This window comes from Lontra canadensis, unplaced genomic scaffold (assembly GCF_010015895.1).
Source record: "Lontra canadensis isolate GAN:19392208 unplaced genomic scaffold, GSC_riverotter_1.0 scaffold217, whole genome shotgun sequence".
Lineage (NCBI taxonomy): Eukaryota > Metazoa > Chordata > Mammalia > Carnivora > Mustelidae > Lontra > Lontra canadensis.
The window spans coordinates 562571-574530 of NW_022631211.1; the positions used below are offsets into that span (position 1 = coordinate 562571).

At 41.9% G+C, this 11960-nt stretch overlaps 1 protein-coding gene across 2 annotated transcripts in view; it reads right to left on the minus strand.

Moving 5' to 3' along the window:
* The window catches only part of NCBP3 (nuclear cap binding subunit 3), a 28180-nt gene extending 17307 nt beyond the window's left edge, over window positions 1-10873 (minus strand). For both annotated transcript variants that reach the window (XM_032849008.1, XM_032849009.1), the window contains exons 1-3: window positions 10662-10873; window positions 8682-8747; window positions 6722-6827 (exon numbers count right to left, since the gene is read on the minus strand). In XM_032849008.1, coding sequence (XP_032704899.1) covers window positions 6722-6827; window positions 8682-8747; window positions 10662-10844 — 355 coding nt within the window. In that variant the 5' untranslated portion in view covers window positions 10845-10873. The remainder of the gene's footprint in view (window positions 1-6721; window positions 6828-8681; window positions 8748-10661) is intronic.
* Window positions 10874-11960: the final 1087 nt, after the last annotated feature.

Sequence of the window (11960 nt, forward strand, 5' to 3'; positions counted from 1 at the left end):
AAATAAATAAATAAATCTTTATAAAAAATGTGGTGTATACACATACACACACACACACAGGATTACTGTCATAAAAAAGAATGAAATCTTGCCATTTGCAACAACATGGATAGAGCTAGAGTATAATGCTGAGTGAAAGAAGTCAGTCAGAGAAAGACAAACACCATACAATCTCAGTCATATGTGGAATTTAAGAAACAAGAAGAGACAGACAAACCGAGAAACAGACACTTAATGGTTACCAGAGCGGATGGGGTGGAGGGATGAGTGAAATAGGTGATAAGGATTAAAGAGTACAAGTATCGGGGCGCCTGGGTGGCTCAGTGGGTTAAGCCTCTGCCTTCGGCTTGGGTCATGATCTCAGGGTCCTGGGATCGAGCCCCGCGTCGGGCTTTCTGCTCAGCGGGGAGCCTGCTTCCCCCTCTCTCTCTGCCTGCCTCTCTGCCCGCTTGTGATCTCACTCTCTGTCAAATAAATAAATAAAATCTTAAAAAAAAAAAAAAAGAGTACAAGTATCATAATGAAAAAAAATAAATAAATAAAGGTCAGATCCTCCAAAAAAAGAACCTCAGCCTTACCAGGATTGTGTTATTTTTATTTTTTTTACTAAATACTTCAGTTCATTTTTTAAAATACCTGCGTATCCACCACCTAACTTTACGATTAATTTCTTCAAAAGACTTGAGGCAAATAAAACATTACATACAAAATGGGCCTGTGTAACTCCTCCACATCCCTTCTCTCCCTCCCTTCTCTGAAGTAATTTTGTTAAGAATTCAATGTTCATTACTCTCAAGTACGTTTTCATATACCTATCAAAAACAAATGAACCTAGGGGCACATGGGTAGCTGAGATGGTTAAGCATCCCCAACTACTGATTTCAGCTCAGGTCATGACCTCATGTGTCATGGGGTCCAGCCCCCATGTCAGGTTCCATGCTCAGCAGGGAGTCTGCTTGGAATTCTCTCTCTCCTCTCCCTCTGCTCCTTCCCTGCTTGCACGTGTTCTTTCTTTCTCTCAATAAATAAATAAATAAATCTTTGAAAAAAACTCAAAACAAAAGCAAAACTAATGAACTTAAAAGTATTTACATATTTACTTAAAAGTACGTGAACACATTCAGATAAAAAAATGTTTAAATACTTGTCATTTTGAAGAGTGAAAGATAGGTTTAATTAGAAACCATACAAGTATGGTCAGACTAAATCAGGTGAGCGTTTTCCTGCCAGCCAGATTCATGAAGACAGAGATACCATCAAGACTTGTGAGCCCTGGCAAGTCATTATTAGTGACCAGCAGTTCAATGGTGAACAGAGCCCAAATACAACTGAGATGGCTGTCTACATTGGACAGGAGCCTTCTTAGTTCTTCTAGCTAAATCAGGACTTTGGAAGAAAAAATCCCATGGGATGTAAAGTCACAGTTCTGAAAAAGGTAACAAATAACAGGGAGAGCAGTGGCCCAGCAGTGGGAACAGACTGAGTGATCCTCAGAGCTATATGGGAACGGGCAATGACAAACCTGGGAGAAAATATCTTGTAGGAGACTTGCTGATCTGATAACAAGGATTTAGTCATAAATGAGATAAGCAAAGAAAATAAAGACCAAACAAAAAAAAATGACAAAAATTGACAAAAATAAGTATCAAGAATATCACAGCACTGTTCTATCAAAACATTAAAACATTTTTTAAAAACCCTATAATGAAAAAATAGTTTACAAACAAAAGGAAAAGAGTAGAAGGAACAAAGCTTCTAGGCTCAGATGTTTATATTTTGAAGAAGAGAGAATGACATAAAAATCTAGAAATGGGCAATGGACAATCTTGGTCAAAAGAAGCAGGTAAAGATATAAAAAAGGGATGCAAAAGCCAGACAAAAACTACTCTCAGTCAGCTGGAGGATAAAAAAGGTTCATTCTCAAAAGAGAACCAAACTGACTGACAATGACAGCAGCAAGATCCATTGGAGATGGAAACTTTGTTAAGTTCAAGATTTGATGGAAGACTGCCAAAAAAAGGATGCTCAATACTTCTTCACCTTGCTGGTGTCACTGCCTAAAATAAAACAACAAAAAAGGCACCTAGATTTATGTCCAACCAATGAGAAAGGGCTAATTGCTGATGTGGCACTGAAAACATGAACTGGGGAATGAGGACTGGACATTTACTGAGTACTAACTTAAAAGCAAGGTGGTGAGGGAATCATCTTTTGACTTCCTAGCAGGAAAGAAGACAAAGAATGACAGATAGCAGGACACAAAACTCAGGTTTTTAGGAAAGCAGATTTCTGAAAATCCAGAGAAAAAGTAGTCAATTCCAAGGCCTTTGATTAAAAACTTCGGGCACCTGAGTGGCTCACAGTCAGTTAAGCATCTGCCTTCGGCTCAGGTCATGACCCCGGGGTACTAGAATAGAGCCCTGTGTGTTGGGCTCCCTGCGGAGCCTGACTCTCCCTCTCTCTCGCTCTCTGAAATAAATAAATAAAATCCTAAAAAAAATAAAAATAAAATGATCAAAAACTTTGGAATACACTAAGTATAACAGCTCAAACTATGAGAGGTGATCCCCAAAAAAGAAAAGGCAGCAGAGTTTAGGGGAGCACAACCTGCCAAAGAACAAACATGGAAGATAAATAGTAAATTACTAATGACTAATGTAAGAGAATGAATGTAATAAACATAAAAATCTAAACAACTAACATCAGGATTATCTTGTTTAAGACTTACCAACAGATGCAGATGCAGAAGCCATGTATACCAAAGTGTAGATTAGGTATAGCTAAAATGTTTAAAGGTAGTTATGATAAAATCAACACAATAGGCTGAAACAGTCTTGAAATCAACAAGATGTAAATTGGTAAGGATAAATAAAAAGGTAATTCTTAAAAAATGTTTCAAGTACAAGATGGGAAGACTCTTGATCCCTGGGGAAAAGCCCTGGGTGCTCAGGTGCACTAGAAGATTAATACAACACTATGAAATAGGTAGGATAGAGACTACAGTAACAGTCCTGCCACACTCCCCAGAATCCAACCATGTCTGGAATCTACACCTCCCCTTATGTAGGGCATTTTGAGACTGGAAAGAGTCTAGAGGAAGGAGACCAGAAAGTCATGTCACATAAAGAGAGTTTAGGGCACAGCCTACCAATTCTCTCACCAGAAGGCTTACTGTGTGAATAAGGAAAGGACTTAATGTTGTTCTAAGAGTCACAAAGTAACTAACAGAAATTATTAGAAAGCAATTTCTGCTCAATACAAGGACTTATCCAAATATAAGACTGACCACTTCATAAATAGTTCTTGCGCCACCACTAGGATATGTTCAGGCAAAGGCCAAAAGAGCACTGAGAACCTTGCCAAAAGGCCTGCAGCACTGGGTAGGAGGTTGGTCTAGATAACCTCTAAGTCCCTTCCAAACATGAGAGCTTTGATCTTGGGGATAAGGAGACTAAAGCTGCTTGACACCGAATCACTCAAGAATAGCAAGAACTCTTGATGCAGAATGGTCTCGTGCAATATATCCCAAATTATGTCCCTGAATGCTGGCAGAAAGGTCACAGAACACAGGCCTCCGTCAGACCAGCCTTCAAATTCCAGTCTTGCTACTTACCTAGCTGTAGGATCTGAGTGAGCTTCTCAAACTCAGCACCTTAGTTTCCTCATCAGTAAAACAAATGATGAATACTGTTCTCTCACAGCATTCGTCAAAGGATAAGTTAACCACATAGCAGAGTGACCAGCACATAATAAGCATTTATCAAGTGGTATCTTTTATTATTATTGGAATGAAGAGGAGTAAGAAGAAGAAGAAAGGGGGGGGAAAAAGAGGAGGAAAAATAACTTGACACCTGGTGCAGCTACAGGAGTCAAGATACTTATTCCAACGTCCCCATTCTCCCAAGAGGCTAGGCCACTTAGATGATTGCCTGAGATGGAGAACATTAGATAATTACAACATTTATTGGGCACTTACTATATATGTCATCCTAAGAACTGTAACATTTTAGTAAAGCCTCTCAATAACCATATAAAAATTACTGTTAATCTGCCTTTCCAGATAAGGAAATTCAAGTTTAGAGGCTAAATAACTTGCCCGAGGTCAAAGAACTAGAAAGTGACAGGTTAGGCTTCAGAACCCAGGCTCTTAACCATAAGAGTAAAGGCTCTCAATCCTGACTATACAGTAGAATTACTAGGGGAGACACAAAAGAAAGAACTATCTCTGGAACCTTTACAACCCCCCCCATTCTAATTTAAACTGATATGGATAAGCACCAGAGTTCTCCAGAGTTCAGCAATGCTATCCTAGGTGGTGCTCCCTCCTACATGAGAATCATGTTGTAATGAGCAACTTGCTCTAGCCAACATTGAGGTTGAACTATTGCTTTTTAGAAGTATCTTTAGAACCACGAAATCAGGTTTGCTCTTCCAAAAAAAAAAAAACAAAAAAACAAAAAAAAAAAAAAAAAGGAAAAAAAAAAACTTTTTTTTTTTTTTTTTAATTAAAACTTAACTCTGAAAGTGATCTCTTTCAGGTAGGTATCATTTTCACTTTATAAACAAGGAGACTGAGACCTAAAAAGGTTCAATAACCTGCCCACATTCACAAAGAAACTGAGACTGAATTCCAGGAGGGCTTAGCATGCTAAAGAGTTCCAACAGAAGTAGGAGAGAAATTTGAGTGGGTGATTAGGGATGCTTTATGGAGGAAGTGACAGCCAAACAGGATAAAGCATGGGATGAGAGGAAGAGCCGGCTAATCACCCGACTGAAAGGCATGAAGAAGATCAGAGCAAGATGTCACAAGATGGGACACCTGGGTGGCTCAGTTAGTTAAGGATCTGCTTTTGGCTCAGGTCATGATTCCAAGGTCCCGAAAGCGAGTCCCACATGGGGCTCCTTGCTCAGTGGGGAGCTGCTTCTCCCTCTGCCTGCAGCTCCCCCCTGAATTGTGTGCACACTTGCTCGCTTTCTCTTTCTGACAAATAAATAAAATCTTAAAAAAAAAGGATATCACAAGAAATGTTCAAAGGACTAGAAGTAAATAGCTGTGGTAAAACTATGGTGTTTAAAGGCAGAGTTGTAAGAGGCCTCAGAGGTCTACCTGAGCCCAGATTGTACAGACATGAATGCCAAGCTGCATAGCTGTTCTGTTTTCCTAAAACAGAAATCCACTCAAGCAGATGCCTGGAAACCCAGCCTGCACAGGAACCAAGGTCCTATTTCCAACCTGAACTCATGATGCAGAAAAAGAGTAAAGCAGCATCCAGAGCTGAGTGTGTATCCAAACTACTCTATCCAGTGGGATGGACTGAGGAGGTTTGGGTTTATGGTATCATATACATACTATAAGGCAAAAGAGCAAAGTAATTAAGGGCAAGGCTTTAGAGTCAGAAAACCGGGGTTCAAATCCTGACTCTACTTGTACTAGCTGTGTAACCCTGGGCATTTATTAAATTTCTTTGAGCCTCTTTCTTTCTTTGTAGAATAGGGATAAAAATATATTCCTCATAGAGTTGTTGTGAGAAATGATTAAGAAACAAATGTGTAATGTGCTAATTAACATAGTGCCTGGTAAGACAGCAAGTTCCCAACAAGAGAAACTCACACATCAAAGCAGAGACCTTTAACATGCATTTAGAGGGATGCCTATTAAGCCCTTCAAATACCCAAATTTGCAAATACTAGAGAAGGAGACCATTTGTATTGATGCATTTATATTAGAGTGGAATAATATGGGTGTGAATTGAAAAAGTATTAATTTTTCCTTTTTTATAAATTGCTTTTGAAGACTAGGGCAGATTACTATATATACCTCAGGGTGAGCTCTAGAAAGCAAAATATTTACCTTACTAAAACACAAAAATAAAATTACGAATCTGGATCACACAAATGTTAATGGCTTTCCCCTAAAATCCCAGTATTCCTCTGACTCCCCTTAAAAAAAAACCATCAGTGTGATACACTTCCATTACATTTTTTTAAAAGATTCATTTATTTATTTGAGAGAGAGTGAGTGTGCATGAACAAGCATGTGGGGGGGAAGGGGCAGAAGGAGGAGAAAGACTTAAGCAGACTGTACTGAGCGTAGAGCCCAACATGAGGCTCGATCTCCTGACCAAATGAGAACATGACCTAAGCCAAAACCAAGAGTCGGATATTTAACCGACTGTGCCACCCAGACGTCCCACACTTTTACAGGCAAAGAAAAGTGGACACTTCCAGTATAAAAGCAGAAAATGAGTAAGATTCTGTAGAAGTACAGGTTCTAATCTCAGCTCTGCCACTAACCGGGTAACCATCTCTGGACTTTCTGAAAAGATGATCTCTCTTCCAGCTACAGCATCTAAGACACAGCTAGCAGTAGCTCAACTTCATTTTTTTCTTTTTTTAAGATTTTATTTATTTATTTGAGAGAGAAAGAGAACATGAGAGTGGGGTGAGGGGCAGAGGAGAGAAGCAGATTCCCTGCTGAGCAGGGAGCCTGATGTGGGGCTTAATCCTGGACTCTGGGATTATGACCTGAGCTGAAGGCAAATGCTTAACGGACTGAGCCACCCAGATGCCCCAGCAGCTCAACTTTAAACACATCACTCAGAAATGGAGGTTTGGCAAGTCCCTTTTCTTCAGAGTGTTTGGAAGGCCAGAAGCACAAGGCCATGGCAGGGAAAACCCATTCTCTGGGAAAATGCAGAAAAATACCCCCAACACATTGTACCTTTCTTCATCATGTCTCGGTCCAAGGCTACATTTCTTTGGGCAAGATTTACTTCTGATCGAAAATGGAAGCGCTTGGCTCGCTGTTCTTTCTTTTCAATTGCTTCCTAGAAGGTACAGAAAAGGCCAAAGAAGTGACACATGGAGGAGGAAAGTTAAATCATAAATGCAACACAATGCTTCAGTGACAATCCTAAAGTAAATCAGAAGAAATAACCAACACTGTGCCTTTAATAATTTTTGCAGAGAAATGGATATTCAGTCAATGACTGGCAGAGCATATACTAATACTGCTATAATTTGTAATAATCTTCATGATTCAATGAGTAATGAATGTTTTGGTTCTCTGACATTTTACTGATTATTAGCAATCATGCAAACAAATTACAACTAAACAATCTCACTCCAATCTTCCAGGTGTAGAAACTGAGATACAAAAAAGTAAAAAGGTTTGCTGGAGATACTCTGGCTGGTGGTGGGGGTGCAGATCTTCTGATCTCAGTACTATTTTTAGAAGCCCCACCACCACCCCCATTTCACATCATCTGTGTGCATGGTAATCACATCTATCACATTATGTCTGCCTGAGCAGTCCACTTCCTAAAGCGTTTTCCCTGTTTAAAAATAAATTTGAAGCAAAAAAACTCTCTCCTCTATTCCAGGCTTGTGTCCATGGAATTGCCGGTTTTCATCTTTAAGTGACAAGAAGCACAGATACTTCCCTGAAAAAATAATCAGCTTCATAAGTTTTTCTCCAAGAGCTAAAATCAGTCCAGGTCCAACTATGGGTTTCTGATAGCTCTTAGGAACTCTTCACTAATTGTACACTGACTTTGCCACACTAATTGAAGGTCTGACTACAAGAAAGCTTGTGGGGATTGGTAAAGCAGCAACACTTTGTTATTTCCCAACAGTTATGCTAATTTTCTTCACTGAAGTCTTCCCAGTGCAAACAACAAATCTAGCTTTCCTTAGTAACAACTTAAGTCCCAGTTCTGGAGCTACTACCCTTTCCCTCATACATGTTTCACACAATGGCTAACTGTACAAAAGTAAACAGAACAATCTACTTTTTCAATTACAGTAAGAAAATATCTTCACTTTATTCTATTTCCTTGCCTGTCTAAAAGATGACTAGTTCTTTCTTTTGGCTTTTAAGCAATCTGAGAATGAAACCCAGATAAAATACAAAAAGGTAAGCATGACATATTTATTTTTGTTTTTATGCACCCAATATAGCTAAACATTACTCAATTATAATTCAAAATTCTGTTCTAAACTTAATTGCACACATTAAAATCAGAATGAATGTTTAAGTTGGATACCACCAATTAAAGCAACAAATGTATCCTGTTTATAATAAGGAAAACAATAGGTTAGGCTCTGTAAAGAGTTACGGGAAAGCTGGTAACCTAGTAATAGCAGTCACTAGAAAAAAGGCAATACTCTCCCAGGTACTGAGAGTAATTCAGCTGACTTGGCTTTCAAAGTTTAGACAGCCACACAATCAGGACATCCTATTTTTCTAAGCCTGCAATCAGTAAAGAATAAAGACATTTACTATCAGCCTACTATATGCCAGATACTTTTCATGTTCTGTCTCATTTAAAGTGGAAATAACATTAAAAACAGTATTTAAAAACACATTTTTAAAGAGCTGATGTAACATAAAAAAAGCATCCCCAGTGAAGAACTTTTTCTTAAATATGGCTAAGCACAGGCAACTAGGTACAGGGATTTTATCTTTTCATAAATGTAAGAACACAAATGCTGCCTATATGTTTTTAGGATGCATGAAGATATTATTGTGTAATACAAAATTTAAATTAAAAAAGGCCTTAATGAAGCAACAAAAGAAAAAAGGAGGTAAAGAATAACTGCTGTTTCACAAATCCTACGGACCAAGTTCATTAAGTTCACCAGCTTATCAAAATGAATAAATAATTTATGGTCTGTCTTACCTTGGAGGTGACATCAATTCCGGTGATGAAGCTGCCAGCCTTGTTTTCATACCTTCTGCTTGTGTCCTAACACGAGGGGAAGAGTGATAAATGCTAACAGGAACTGAAGAAAAACTCGTGATAAAAGTCAGCCCTGTAACAGATTCCTTTTGGATAGTCATTCCTTTCAGCAATCCTTCCTCACCCTGGCAACCCTTTATTCATGAGGAAGCCTGTCTCTGTAACACCAGGTAATGCACAATCAACCACTCTAAGAAGTAGTCTTATCTAGATCAGACCCTGTCCCAAACCTTAACTAAGTCCATTTGCTGAAGGTATTTATGTAAATGAAAATACAGGCTTTCATGAAAAATGTCCAAGTTAAGTAAGGCACACTCACTCATCTCCCCAGCCACACACAAAACAAATCCATCATGTAAGGCCACCAGGTGGAGCACAAGTCTTTACCAAAATACAGAAAGTCCAGACTCATCTAGACCTCCTGGGAAAACATAGCACAGTGCAATGAAGAGGATGGGATTTGGAAGCCAAAGACTGAAGTCACAGCTCTGAGATTCACTAATTACTTGCCACTGTACAATTCCTTTGGCCTCTCTGGGCTTGGGTTTCCTCCATGGTATCTGCCTACCTTCCTGACCTCCTTAACTGCTCTCCTATTTGCTCTACAGAACTTTACACTTCTCCAACAAAACAATTTTGTTCCCATCTCGGATTCTTTGCACCTACTGTTGTTCCTGCTGGAAATACTTTCTTCCAAACCTGCACATGGTTGGCTCCTTTTTGTCACTCAGGCTTCAGCTTAAATGTCACTATCAGAGGACTTCCCTGATCATTCTATCCCATTTGGTTTCTGGCTCTGCACACTTACCCTGTTTTCCGCACTCTCTGTCCCATTAACTTGTTTTACCTTCTTCACAGCAAATTACCACAGAAATTCTGTATTTGTGTCCTCTTACTAAAACAAACTCCCGGGGCAATTTGATCTTGACCTTGATCAGGTGCCTAGGATTATGTCTGGCACCTAGTGGGGGATGCAATAACTCCATATTGCACTAAAGGAATAATATCTACTTCACAGCTGCAGTGAAATTTAAACAACATAATGTAGTAAATGGTAAAATGCCACTATGTTATTTGTTGTTACCAGAGTCATCATTTGCTATCTTTAGTGATCCTATCTTCTTCGCCTTTTCCCACAACTTCAGTTTAAAACCCAGACTTGGTGACATGTGGTTTTAAAAGTAGTTCATGTTAGACGAGAAACTAAGTACATAAAAGCCATGCAGGCCTGAGACCGGCCCTAAGAACAGGACATAGGACCATAAGACCAAAAGCAAAACACCTCTCCCCGCCCCTCCCCATGTGATGAAAGACGGACCAAGGACTATTGCTGGTTTGCTTATGTTTTGGTCTCACTAAGGGTCACATGCTGGGGCCACGGTGTAGGTGCTACAGATCAGGTGGAATGGGGACAAGATGACTCCCAAGTCACAAAAGAAACACCGAGTTTCGGCTGCTGACAAGACCAACCCTCTAAGAAAAACCGCGAGTGTTATATTTTAACAAACATCAGCTCCAACGGAGACCCTGAGGCAGGCGTCACCCGACAGTTCCTCCCGTTCCCGCCCCGGGCCCCGCCTTTATCTCAAGCCCCCAGACAACTCCAGCCCCTCCTCGCTCACACCCCTGCACAGCCTGGCTCAAAGAAGCAGTGAAGGGAGTGTCCTCAAATACCCCTTAGTCTCTCCCATCTTCTTCAGCCCCCTCAACACCCATTTCCGGGCGCCCCGGCGTCCCTTCTCCCGCCCCCCGTCTCTCCTCAAGCCTTGCGCCTCCGCGCCCTGAGCGCTCACTCCCCTCTTTCCCATTCCCCTGACTTCCCCCGGCCCAGGCGCCCGCCGTCTCCCTTTCCGGCGGGCCGGCTCCGCAGCGGGGAAGTAGCTCGGCGACCTCCTCCTCGCCCCCGCCCCCCGCCCGTACCGGGATCAGTTCTTTCAGCGAGCGCCGCACCGGCACAATCTCCAGCTCGCCCTCCTCCACTTCCATGGGCTCCGGCTCGCCACGCTCCAAACCAGAGTCCGCTTCAGGCGACGGGAGCCCTAGAGCCGGCCCCGCCGGGGCCTCTGCCTTCACCGACACTCGCAGGCCCCGTACGGCCGCCATAGCCTCCCGCCGGCCGCACCACTGAGAACCCGCCTCGTACACTCGCCGGCTAGAGCGCCGCCGCCCCTGGCCACAGAGCAGTAGCCGCTGCTCTCTAGAGTGTCGCCTACTTCGGCAAGAAGCTCCACACCCCTCCCCCTTAGCGCCCCCTCCCCCTGGTGGCGGGAGGAACCCAGGACAGCCGGAGCGAGGCCTGGTGAAGAGGAGGGCCCTAGGGGGGACGTGGGCGGGGCCTGCCGAGGGGGCGGGGCCTGGGGGAGATTGATGTTTCCTTCACTTAGAGAATAGGTACGCCTTGAGCATTAAACATGTTATAAAAGTCAGCTTTACTAAATGATCATTACATGTCAGTGACTGTTCTGACTGCTTGATATCTTACAACTCTATTGAATAGGTGCTATTACTAGCACCATTTCACATATTAGGAAACTGAGGCATAGAAATTTATCCAAGGTGACAGGCTATTATTTATTTATTATTGTTTAAGATTTTCTTTATTTGTTTGTCAGAGAACGAGAGAGTGCGCACAAGCAGGGCGAGCAGCAGACAGAGGCAGAGGGAGAAGCAGGGATCCCACGGAGGAAGGAGCCTGATAGGGGTCAAATCCCAGGACCCTGGGATCATGACCCAAACCGAACGCAGGCGGTTAACCAACTGAGCCACCCAGGCGTCCCTATTTTTTATTTTTCTATAGATTCCAGCATGGAGCCCAATGTGGGGCTTAAACTCACAACCCTGAGATCGAGACCCCTGAGCTGAAATGGAGAGTGGGATGCTCAACTGAGTGAGTGAGCCACCTAGGTACCCAGGTGACAGGCTGTTTAAGAAAGAAAACCTGAATCTGAGCTTAAGGCTCCAGAGTCTTGGTTCTTCACTTCTAGCCTATTGGTAGGTTTACTGTCTCCTTGCCTTGCCAACCTTGGTGTCTCTTTCAAGTCTCCCAATAATTGGCCCATTTGAAATACATAAATATTGAGACTCCAGAAGAGTAGTGAGTTGCACAAAGCCCAGAGCTTGAATCCAAATTTCCTGACTCTCCAAGGCTCAGTTCACTGTAAACTCCTGAGCATGGTTTCTTGCAACATTTCTGATATCCTGGTTGGGAGACAGGGAGAG